Raw genomic sequence first — 12,494 nt, 5'->3', positions numbered from 1 at the left:
AACCCTCGGCGGGAGCGCAGCCGCACTTCCCAAGCGGCGCACTAGCGCAGTGCGCCACCGGGCCGGCCCGATCCCAATTCTCTTAAAAAACAACAAAATCTTAGTTAAAGAAACAAAGCACTCTGTCAACAGTGAGCCTGGCACAGAGCAGGGAGGACGGCACTGCGCCAGGCCTCCTTCCAATGTGGGCACCCTCCTTAGGCCACACGGGCTTAGGCACCTTGTGCAGGGCCGCGGGCTTGGGGTGTGAGCATACATGTGAGTTGAGGGGGGTATCCTCATGGGAGGGCAGCCCAGCAGAGGGAGTGGAAGCCCAACTGGGCTGAGGGAGACATTCATGCAAGGGGCTGATCTAATGCGCAGTATCGGAGATCAAGTGGTGTGACAGGAGCCTCTACAGGGGGGCAGCCTGGTGCGATTTGTCAGAGCAGGTTGAGTACAGTGAGGCGGACATTGGCCTGAAGGGGCTGCCTGCTGTGGAGTGGCAGAGCCTGGGTGCAAGAAGGAGGGAACCCAGTAGGAGAAGAGGGGTGGTGGTGATGGAAGATTTGTTATATAAATCCCTCTGGAAATTAGTTCAAATAAGTAAATATCTTAAGGTTAATGAGCTGGTTTTCTCACTGCGGATTAGAGGGTATTGATGGTATCAATGTTATCATTGTGAGTTTGATGGCTATATTGTGGTTGTATGAGAGAGTATCCTTGTTTGCAGGAATTACATCCTAAGGTATTTAGGAAGCAATAGAGCATCATGTCAGTAACTTTACTGTTAAATAGTTCAAGAAGACAAAAGTTACTGTACTCGCAACTTTTCTGTAAACTTTAGATTGTTTCAAAATTAAAAGAAAATCTATAGTCTTCAAAAATACAAGCAACAGTCTGAAGATATAATTGAAAAGAAAATCTGTTACAATAGCAACAAAAAATATAAGATGCTTAGAAAAAACTTAACCAGAATTATGAAAAACCTATTTGAGAAGAATGTTAAAATATTCCTAAAAAACACCTAAACAAACTTGAGAAATAGATATTACTAGTTCTTGGATAGGATGGATCTACACCATTAAGATCCCAATTCTTCCCAATCTAATATATAAATTCAATGTGGTTCCAATAAAAATACTAACAAGTTTTTCTCCTAGAGTTCACAAGTTCGAGACAATTTCTAAAATTCATGTGGAAAATAAACATGCAAAATAACTAGAAAAGACACACACAAAAATAGGAGTAAGGAAGATTAGTTTTATGGGATATTAAAAACACCTTATAAAACTTCTTTCCTGAAAACAGCGTGGTGCTGACTTATGAATAGATGAACAGACCAATGAAAGAGAATAGAAAATTCAGAAACATTCCCAAGTACCTATGGAAATGTAGTTTATAGTAAGGTGACATTTCTGGCCTGGATTGCCTATTTCTTATTTTTGACTCTTTAAAAATGTCTTTTTACTGTCTCCTGATTTCCATTATTTCTGATGAGAAACTCATAGTTATTTTTATTATTGTTTTACCTAATGCATCTTTTCCCCTCTGTCTGCTTTCAACTTTTTCTTTTTCTTTTAGATTTTTACCAATTTGACTATGATGTGCTTAGATGTGGCTCTCTTTGTACTCATCTTTGTCCTATCCAGGGTTCACTGAGATTCCTGAATCTGTGGATGAGAAATGTAATTTACCAATTTGACTATGATGTGCTTAGATGTGGCTCTCTTTGTACTCATCTTTGTCCTATCAAGGGTTCACTGAGATTCCTGAATCTGTGGATGAGAAATGTAGTCCAGCAATAGGCCTCTGGAAAAAAAAAAAAAAAGAGAGATACTGATGAGCACTAGAATTTTCTGCCAAAATATGGATGTAGTGGAGCAATAGCCAATAGACCACAGCCCCTGAATTGACAAGAGAATCCCTTTGAGATGGAGCCTTGGGTTTAGCTGGATGTCATCAAACACACTGTGCTCAGCGCTTCTGGATCTGATTCCTTGATCTTTAAGCAACATTTCATCACGCGTTGTTTCCTGCATTGCAGGTCTGCCTACAAGGAGTGAGATGATCACATACAGAGAACCTGAGTTGTCCAGGACAGTGGCAATAGTTTCTCACCTAAAATATGGTGATCTGGTTTTATCATCATCTCCTAATCTTGGCTCATATGAGTCCAGCCTAATATATGGCTCTGATTTGATGTGATTTTCATGTGGAATTAGCTCTCTGACCTAAAACTCTGAGAATTAGTGGTCTGTGTGAATTTACCATGGCAGTGCAACCCTGTGAGTCTTTTAGGAGCCAACTATCAAGACTTCTCTAGCAACATGTATACCAAGACATGGCTGTGATTGCTTCCTCACACAGTGTGACTCCTACTACCACCTCTTTGTTTCTGGAACCATGTATTCTAGCTACGGGGGAGTCAGCACCATATATTCATTGCTCGCTTATAGACTGACTATACTGCATCCTGTAAGGACAGCATCCCAGTCTCACAGGTAGCTGTTTCTCAGCTGTCGTTATTATTCAGTCTTTGGTAGGCTGTTCCACAATTCTGTCAGGCTAGCTTCTTCCAGGTGATATGGTATATGAATCCATTGCTGCACTTCTGTCACGGTTAAACATGTTTGTTGGTCAAAAGCAATGTTGTGTGAGATAGCAAGATGAGAAATAAACCCTGTAAGTTCTGTAAGCCCCCAAAGAGTGGTGCTGGCAGAAGTATGGTGGGGGGCTGGAAAGGCAGAGTCACTAGTACATATTCTCTCAAACACATTAGCAAGGTCTTGCTTTCCTTTGGGTCTATCTCCTCTAGGAGCTGACTTGACAGTTCTCTCCCTGGCTATGCTGGGACCTGACTCTTCCTGCGAGCCTGGAGGTAAGGAGGGATGGTGGGAGTGGATCTTGGTGAGCTGAGGCATTTCCTTTTATTTTATTTATTTATTTATTGAAAAATAACTGATTAAACATATTTGTGGGGTGCACTTTCTAGCCTCAGCAAGGTCATTACAGAGATTTTAAGCAAGGGAAAGATTGTTTCTTCAAATGGTGGGGGTTGGGGATATACTTCCACAGACCAAGGAGATTTGAAGGAATCAGCATGTTTGAATCCACCCAAAAGTGCCCATGGACAGGTCTCAGCTTACCGAAGGAAGGTGCTTTGAACAATTCTCACTGAATGGCTGCTGGAGGAGCCCAGAGGCTTTCTCTCTGGGGAGATGAGCTCAGGGGTGGGTGTTAGAAGACATTGAAGGTCGCTTGCTGGTCTGGCAGTCAGGGGCCTGGGCTCAGTCCAGGCTTTGCCCTAATTTCTGTGATATCTTCAGTCAGTCATTCCCCTCTCCTGGAGTTTTGTTTCTTCCTCTCTCTCAGAGGAGAAGGGGGGCCTGCAACAATGGCTTTTAAACTTGTTTTAAGCCACAAAACAATTTCCTCAAAGTAAATATAATACCTAAACTGAATGTGTATGTGACTGGGAAGCTTTTAAAAAATACCATTATTTTGTTTTGCTTTCTGTATTTTCCTTTTTTGTCTTTTCCAAAGGAGTCAGGTCCTTAGTATGTCTTAGGCTCAGGGATTTTTTTTTCCCCAGCTCCAAATCAGAAGCTGTGTGACACCTTCGTACAAGTGCCTAAGGTAGTTAGAGATGTGTCGCAGTGTGCTTTGTGCACAGGACGTGAAAGGGCATGCCTTTGAGAGTTACATGATCCCAGAGGGAGATTTTGCTCCGTGTCATGAAAGAGTGTACTGTTGTGTATGTTTGGGACAGGGAGACATTAAACTGGCGCTAGAGCTCATGCTCAACTCTCGGGCAGTGCCCCGCATTAGTGGCAAGACTTTGGAGGGATGGCTGCTGGGAGTGTTTGGCAGGGTGTGCCCAACACAAGGTGACCCTTATTCAACAAAGAGTCACATAATCTATCTGTGGCCTCCAAGCCAAGAACTTCCTAATGCTGAGCAGTCCAGGCAGTCTTGGAAGCTATGAATATAGCAGTAATTGTGATGGCCTAAGTAGCAGAGGCATTTTTCCATTTTTCCAGACCATGTGAGCCTTCCTGATTTGAGTTTGATTCTGTACAGGCAGGACGTTGCAGTAATGACAGAGATAATGTTTCTGAGCAGTCCAGTTGGATGGGTGTTTTAGCTACAATTTGAATCTGTACAATGATATTAATCCTGCTGCTTCTGAAATAAATGAAGATAAGGCTGCCCTAGTCATCTTCTCCTTCCCTACCTGCTGCCCTCTGCCCTAGGGGAAAAGGATGCTCCAGTGAACAGTTTGGTGACTTTGTGTCTAGAAACTTTAAGTGATTCATTTCCAAATCTCATACAGTGTTTTTCTAGAGTCACATGTGATAATATTCATACAAACTGTAACCAGGAATAAAAATAAGATACAAATACTTCATCCCCCTAGATTTCCCACATAGAGGTAGGTCTTGTGAACTAATCTGAAGGACAGAGGGAGTTATACAATGTGGATGAAAGTCCTCAACACTGTCAGTTTCATGTGGGCTCAGATGATAGAGTCTGTTACTGTGTTCACCGTGTATTCCCAAAGCCTGGCACTTAGTGAGCATTCAATGAATATTTGTTTACTGATTGAGGGAAAAAATTGTGCTTTCCAGAACTTCTGCAGAGAGCAGCCCTTTTGAGCTCAGAAGGCTGATGTAGTCCAGGTGGCCAGCAGGGAATCTTAGCCTTGAGGCCAGCAGGGACCAAAATGGACAGGCTGAAAGGGGATCTGGCTGCTGAGTGACCAGGTGGCCAGTGAACCCCGAGCATATGGGAAGACACTGGGCTGGATGTGAGCGGTTGAACTGGCCTTGCCCAGGTGACAGATGGGGCTAAGTGTTCTGGAGAGAGACCCTGCCAGCCCTGTCCTCCCTGGGCCCTACCTGCTGCCAGCACAGGCCTGGTGCCTCTGAAGACCTTCTTGGCCAGGGTATACGCTGGACTGTCACCCTGTGGCGAGGCCCAGATGAAAGCAGGACATTCTGGGTATCCTAGGTGGGTGATAGGAGGAAGGGGCCAGCCCAGATCAGCATGGTCTGGAGAGGACAGGAGTTGGTGGACTCTGAGAACTCTGAGCAGGTATGGAAAGGAAGGGGCAGCCAGAGGCTGGAGGATGAGCCGGGCCCTGGGCTCAGAGGAGGTTAGGGCAGGAAACTAAGCCCAGGTGAGAATGAGGAGCTATTCCAGGATCCCCTTTCCCCCTCTAAAACTGTGGAAGGAAATGTTTTGCTCAGGAAAACCCCCCTCCTGCCCCAGTGGGGTGGAGCCATGTCCCTAAGCAGTGACCCCAGGCCATGCCTTCTTGGCATCCAGGAGGCCCCATGGTGTCCATGTTTCTTCTCCTCTCTACCATATGACAAATGGGGAGGAGGTCAGACATTCACCTCAAACCCCAGCACCAGAGGGGTCCATGTTTTCTTCTGATGGTGGCTCAGCTCAGCCACAGCAGAAGGGCAGGCCCTGGAGAGACCCATGTGGGTAAGAAGGAGCTGGGTAGCAGCTCTGCCCAGAGCTTGGGGATGGTTGGCAAGGGGAGAAGAAAGAAGAGAAAGCAGGAGACAGCAAAATTGCGTTGTTGGCCTGCTGGGCACAGAGCTGGTGCCTTGAACGAGGGTCCATGAATAAACAAAACACCAGCCTTCCCACTCTATGAAGAGACATTTATTCGGTGGCTGGTACCTGCCCTGGTGCAATGCTGGATCCAGCTCCAAAGATGGTGTCGAGAGGGGGCTTGTTCTGTTTCCTGCAATTAGCGGGGCTTCATGGTTTTCTTTATCCAGTGAAGGAAACTTGAGACTTTGGTGCACACTCGGGGAGACGTCCCATCACTTGGACCATAGGAGACAATGCCCTGGGCCACGTTGTTACACACGAGGGGGCCCCCAGAATCTGCCTGTGAACAGAGGCAGGAAGGACTGAGCTGTGCTCCTCCTGGTCTCACCCTGCCCACCATCCCAAGTCCCCTCTCAGAGAAGGCAGACTTGCACAGCCTGCATGTGGGAGATCAGAGGGCAGGGCAGGGCAGGTCCTGGGGGCCCCTTAGCTACCAAGCTCCGACCCTGGGCATTGTTACTGCTTGACCTCACCCAGGGACCAGCCTCTGTCCTCTTCCCCAGGTCCTGGGATCCTCTCCTTGTAAAGGGATGTGGGACCATTGGCTTCTGGCCACTGTTTAAGGATGTGAGGCAGGCAAGTGGGGGTGACAGCCAGCATAGAGGATGAGCTCCTTTACCACGATGGGTGCCGGCTCAGAGGAGCCACTTGATTATAATTACTGCACCGCCAGGAAGCACAGTTTTCTAATACTTATGACCCGGGGTGGGCGGAGTGCTACAAATTCATCCTTCCAGAGAAGCACCATTCACCACAGGCCCCAAGGCAAGCTTGTAGAGACCCTAGTTGCTCCCCAGCTCTGGCTGCCTCCTCTTCTCTTCCCAGACGAAAAGATCACAGCCTTGGGGGTGAAAGAGTCCCTCACTGCGTGGGTCTCCGGTCCCAGATCTTCACCAAACATCCCTCTTTCCAAAGCCAAGCCAGGCAGATGCATAGTCTTACCTTAAAGGTAGCCCTTTTTATCTTGGGGTCCCCCACGCACATCTCAACGGCATTGTTGTAATAATTGGCCAAGCGGAACTCGCACTTCTCATCCGCCTGCACCGTCAGCTCCACCTCCTGCAGCGTGTCTGAGAACTTGCCCATCCGGGCCGTCCGCCCCCAGCCGGCCACGCTGCACACCTCCCCTGGCTTCACCCGGGCCTTCCCCCCGGGCAGCCTGAGGGGCCGCACAGCCGCAGTCCGCTTGGCCTTTTTCTCCAGCTGATGGGGAAGAGGCAAGAAAGTCCAGCTCAGCCAATGGCCTCCTGGGCAGACACCATGATGGGGCTGCACCGGCTTCCCTCTCCTCTGAGGCTCTGGAACTGGCCCAGCAGGAGGATGGAAAGGAGGGAAGGGACAGCGTCACGGTGGGAGGGGCAGCTGGACCAAGGAGAGCAGCAGTGGGAGGTTGGCCTCACCCGTAGTAACATGATGTCGCTGGAGAAGTTCTTGGGGTTATAGGCTGGGTGGGGGATGGCTCTTCTGACAGTGATGACCTGCTGGGTTTCCTCCTGCTCCTTGATGTTGTGGGCCCCCAGGGTGACATTTATTGAGCTGCAGAAGAGAGCGGAGAGGGAGGTGGAGTCACAGGGGATACAGCCCAGGGGCTGTGAAGAGCAGGTGACAGCTGGGGCAGAGCGGGGCTGCAGCTGAGGGGAAATCGAGGGGGCTGGAGGGCCCTGGGCCTGAGTGACTGTGCTCTCTGCTTCTCAGCAGTCAGATGGAATTCTGGATCACAAGTAATTGCACTAGTGGTTCTCAGGGGTCAGTTACCCCCCAGGAAGACATGTGAAATTGCTTTAGTTTGCATTCTATGCCAAAGCATGCTCTAGCTCTAAACATGCAGGCTTGACTGCTGTGTCTTCCTTACTTCAGCAATCCCTCTGGCACTAACCTGCCTGTCTCCCCACAAGACATAATTGCCCTCTTTCTTACCCTCTAAGGAGCCCTTCTGGCATATGTGTTCCTTGGTGCCCAGGGAGCTCTTTGGGAAGGGGTTTCTGTGGAGTGGCTGCAGGAGGGTGAGGTCAGATTGCTGTCCCTCACCTTCCCACACAGTGAGCTGCCGTCAGCACAAAGTCTTCTCGTATCAGGAAACCTCCGCACCTCTTCAGAGACTCCCGATCCCAGATCTGAAGGTAGGCCATGTAGGGGCGGGAGTGGGGCTTGGCCTCATGTCCCCCGATGATCTCCCCTGAAGGGAAAGTCTGCTTGCTTGCACCCACGGAATCTATTAGGTGGACACTTGCTTGATGGCTCCAGGACTGCTGGGTCTTTGGGAGCCTAGGATGGCCTGGAGTTGGGAAGGGCCTGGGGGAAGGGGCCTCAACTTCCTGTTCTGGCAAAGGGAAGAACAACAGGCCTTGGTCTATAAATCTTTCTTCTACACATAGCTGGAAGCGAGCTGCCTTAGAAACAGTGAAATCCCACCAGCTCCTGATGATTCCTCTCCTGACTCTCATTTGTTTCAAGTGAGTTTCTAAGACCCTAATGAGTCCTGTGATGTCTTGAACAATGCTGCTTTCTAATGGCCAGGACTTAAGTTTCGGGATCTAGATATCGTCATATCCTATTTCCTAGGGCCTGATGTGTGATGGGTTTCCAATGCAAGTTTGTTGGCTGTGTGAAGGAATGGCTCCAGTTAGCCTCTGGGTGGGGGTTGGTAGGACAGTGCTGCTGGGATTCTGGAAAGTAGAAGAGTTGGGGTCTACCACAGTGGCTCATACTTGAAAAGAGGAGGGGCACCAAAGCCCTGGGAAGAAAAGAAGAATCAGAGAAAGAGACCGAGTGGCTTAGGACTGAGCAAAAGCAAACACAGTGTTCTGAGGACAGTGATTTCACCAGTTCTGGGGTCAGCTGAGCCCTGGGCTTCTCTCCTAAGCAGTCAGTGAGGAAGACACTTGTTTCATTCCAGACACAGAAGCTTTCTCCAGGAGAATTTAATATTTTCTCTTTTCTAGTTTCCCACCCTCTTTTAGGGAAGTCCCACTCCAGATGACAGGGATGGGGCATAGGGAGGGCATAGTACCCACTGATTCTTCTTGAGAACAGCCCCTGCCCTGCCATTCTTGCAGACAGCTTACCCAGCATCATCCTTGGGGGGTCTGTGGTGGGACTGGAGCTGGTGTTGAGAATGCGGCTGCTAGATAGATGGATCCGGGATTTGCGGAAGGATCAGGAGACCTGTGCCCACTGTGGGAAGGGGTTGAACTCACCTGCCTGTGCCCTGGGGGGCAGGAAGAAGGCCAGGAGCAGCAGGAGCAGCTGCATCTTTCCAGGAAGGCTGTGCAGGTTGGAGCTGTGTGTGCTTCCTCCGCACTCTCTTTTAGCCCCTAAGAGGGAAGGAGGTGGGATGGGCTCAGTGACCTCATGTTCCTCTCTGGTTTTGTGCTGCTTCATCGCAGAAGGCTTTTTAGGAAAGCCCCCCGCCCCCACTGCCTCTGCCTGATGACGTCCTCTGGGTGCTTGTGTGGGAAGCAGTGACCACATCAGCACCTGCAGCTGATGACTCAGAGTGGACCACCTGTTTCGGACCACAGTAGGAGCCCAAGGGTACGAGGTGGGTGGGCCCTGTAGGCTGTTTTGTCGGCCAATACTGGACTGGAGCCCCAGAAACCCGAGTTCCCAGGGAGAGAACCATCAGTGCCTCCATTGCCATATTGTCGAGTCCATCAGGAAAATTCCTTCAGCAGAGGTGTGCTTCTGCCTTTCTCTTGTGCTGGGACCATGCATGTTGGAGCTGAGTCTCCTTCCCTTAGAGAGCAGACCGTCTGGTGGAGGAAACGGAAACACCAGTGATCAGAGTGCAGTTTGGGGAGGGCCAGGCAGAGCGATTCACAGGCAATGACAAAGCATGACTGCCTGCTATTGACCCGATATAGCAGCCCATTCATCATCCTAGCTTCCTTCCTAGGGGATTTTTAACATCTCTTACTTAATCACAAATGCTTAGTGTGATAGAGTCCACCTCTCTTCTCGATGTTCTTAACAAAAGTCCTGCACTTGACATTTATTGGCCTAAATCAACCAACTACTGTGGCCCTAAGATTTGAATCCATTGATTGACTTAAGCCTAGATTATTCCTACTTTTTTGGGTAGGCTGGGGTTAGTCCCCCCCAAACCACTTGAATTAAGAATCTTTTTTGTCTCTATGGATTTACATATTTTGGCTATTTCATGTAAAAGGAATTGTACTATATGTGACCTGTGTGTCTGACTTCTTTCACACAGAATGTTTTTGAGGTCCATCCAAGTTGTAGCATGTATCAGTATTGATTCTTTTTTATAGCCAAATAGTATTCCATTGTGTATTTATGCCACAATTTATCCATTCATCCATCAATGGACATTTGGGTTGTTTTCACCTTTTGGCTATTATGACTAATGCAGCAATAAATATTTATGTATAAATTTCTGTGTGTAAAACATGGTTTTCATTTCTGTTAGATATATATCTAGGAATGGAATTTTTGCATCATATAGTAATCCTATGTCTAATTTTTAGAAGAACCATCAAACTGTTTACCACAGTGGTTACACCATTTCGCTTTCCCACCAATAATGTGCAAGGGTTCCTATTTCTCCACATCCTTGACAACACTTGTAATTTTAAAAAAGTATTATATTCATCCTAGTGGGTGTGAAGTGTTATTTCATTGTGGTTTTGATTTGCATTTCCTTCATGACTAAATGATGTTGAGAATCTTTGCGTGCTTGCTGGTCATTTACATATCTTCTTTAAAGAAGTGTTGATTCCTTTGTCCATTTTTACAATTGTGTTGTTTATCTTCTCATTGTCAAGTAGTAAGAGTTCTTTATATATTCTGGATACTAAATCCTTATCATATATGTGACTAAGTATTTTCTCCCATTCTGCAGGCTGTCCTTTCAGTTTCTTGATGCTGTCATTTAATGTGCAAAAATTTTAGTTCTTATGAAGTCCAATTTATCAATTTTATCTTTTGTTGCTTGTGCTTTTGGTGTCGACTCTAAGAATACATTGCTAAATCAGAAGTCGTGAAGATTTAACCTTTGTTTTCTTCAAGGAGTTTTGTGGTTTTAGCTCTTATATTTTGGCTGTTGATCCATTATGAATTAATTATTGCATATGAAGTGAGGCAAGGGTCTACTACATTCTTTTGCATGTGGTTATCCAGTTGTCCTGGCACCATTTGCTGAAGTTCTTATTCTTTCCCCACTGAATGCCCAAGGACCCCTTGACCACCTTTATCCTTCGTTAAATTGAGTACTAGATATTTTATTCTTTTGGATGCTATTAGAAATGGAATTGTGTTCTTGACACCCTTTTTGGATTGTTCATCACTGGTGTATAAAAACACAAGTCATCTAGTACTCTGCACTTTGTGAATTCATTTATTAATTTTACTAGATTTTTGTGTGGATTCTTTGGTATTTTCTTTATATACAGTCATGTCATCTGCAAATAGGAATCGTTTTACTTCTTTTCCAACTGGGTGCCTTTTATTTCATTTTCTTGCTTAATTGCTCTGTTAAGGAATTCCAGTACAATGTTGAATGACAGTGACTCGAAGCAATAATAAAAATTTAAAGGGGAGGCAAGTTTACTGAGGTGGCAGACATGTAGAAAAGATTAACTCGATACAATCAGCTTCCTAAGAAAGAACCCCCTGCAGAAAAAGGCTTAATGGAGAGACTAAAATTGTCTTCCTAGATATGCCAAAGGCGGCCAAACTAAAAGATGGTGGTAACCATCTGGGACTTATCATTCTAATAATCTGTGTCTAAGTAAAAATTAGTAATAAAAATATAGCTAGAAAAGAGGATATTATTAATCATTTGATTAATCATATGAGAAAAGAATATCTAACAGCATAATACCAGCTAATATTTATTGATCACTGATCATAGGTCCTCATTCCAACCTCTAAGTTAGCTACTGATATTTCCTCCATTACACAGATGAAAAAGGAAAGACACTGAGAAGATAAGGGACTTGTCTGTCATCATTCAGCTCATAAGAGTGGAGGGGGAGCAGGGATTAGAATGCAGGCAGGGGTCTGATTCCAAAGCTTGTGATCGTATCCACAGCTCTGCAGACTTCATTTTCTATATTGTTAAAAAAAACTCTGGGGAAAAAATTAGGGGGTGCTAAGTAATATAAGTTTCTGTCTATGTCTTTGATGTATGACTCTGGTTCTCTTAGAAGAGAAAGGTACCTCTGTGGCTACCATACGGTGATGGAAAGGTCCATTCAGATCACATACTCCCTTTGCTTTTATTCTTTATTCCCCTCATGTTCTTCTTCAACATGTAGAAATATATGCCTGGCCCATGAGGGGAAATCCCCTTGGGCCTTAGCCTCTCACGGAACTACATGTAGACGCTGCTGGAAGTGGGCAGAGCTGTTCCTTGTAGGTAAATGAGAACAGTACAGTGACATGATGTCCCCACACTCAAACATGGCATTTGAGTCTGATGCTGGAATCTGATTTCTCTGAGCCTGGTTATTCTCATAGCAAAATCAGAACCTACAGGGAAAAGGGGCCAGAACTTGGCCCCAGTTGATTTTATATGACCATTAGACTCAGCTATTTTGCTGAGACAAAATTCCTGTCTCAGTTAGGAGTTATCTCTGCATTCCTATTAGGCTGGGATACTAATCAGAATTTCTGAGGTCTTTACATGGCATCAAAAACAATTCTGAGGGAAAGACGTGTCAGTAAAGGAGAACCTACTTTATGTATTGGAGTGGGGAATGTGCTACTTCCGTTTTGCCTCAGTAGTACTAAGGATGGAGGAGAGAGCAGGGATAGGGAGAGAAACATGTCTATACGACAGATATCCATCTATGAGCTTTCCAGAGTTTTGGCACCCACCCAGACATCCACTCTAATTGTTGCCCAGCCACCACCACCACCAA

At 46.3% G+C, this 12,494-nt stretch overlaps 1 protein-coding gene across 1 annotated transcript; it reads right to left on the bottom strand.

The window, feature by feature from the left end:
* Positions 1-5,642: 5,642 nt before the first annotated feature.
* On the bottom strand, positions 5,643-8,862 carry LOC103591210 (granzyme B-like). The gene is made up of 5 exons (XM_008573611.1): positions 8,808-8,862; positions 7,639-7,786; positions 7,011-7,146; positions 6,553-6,813; positions 5,643-5,890 (listed from the first exon to the last, which is right to left on the bottom strand). The coding sequence occupies exons 1-5, from the start codon at positions 8,860-8,862 to the stop codon at positions 5,747-5,749; spliced, it is 744 nt and encodes a 247-aa protein (XP_008571833.1). The 3' UTR covers positions 5,643-5,746.
* Positions 8,863-12,494: the final 3,632 nt, after the last annotated feature.

This window comes from Galeopterus variegatus, unplaced genomic scaffold, assembly GCF_000696425.1.
Source record: "Galeopterus variegatus unplaced genomic scaffold, G_variegatus-3.0.2 Scaffold940, whole genome shotgun sequence".
NCBI classification, from domain to species: domain Eukaryota; kingdom Metazoa; phylum Chordata; class Mammalia; order Dermoptera; family Cynocephalidae; genus Galeopterus; species Galeopterus variegatus.
The sequence above is the reverse complement of the archived record's forward strand: the minus strand, read 5'-3'. Positions and strand labels throughout refer to the sequence as shown.

Coding starts and splice junctions, on each gene's coding strand:
- LOC103591210 (XM_008573611.1), bottom strand. CDS start 8,862: ATGCAGCTGCTCCTGCTGCTCCTGGCCTTCTTCCTGCCCCCCAGGGCA. Junction 7,147..7,638: donor GCAGCTCACTGTGTGGGAAG/GTGAGGGACAGC, acceptor TCTCTTCTGCAG/CTCAATAAATGTCACCCTGG. Junction 5,891..6,552: donor TAAAAAGGGCTACCTTTAAG/GTAAGACTATGC, acceptor CTCTGTTCACAG/GCAGATTCTGGGGGCCCCCT.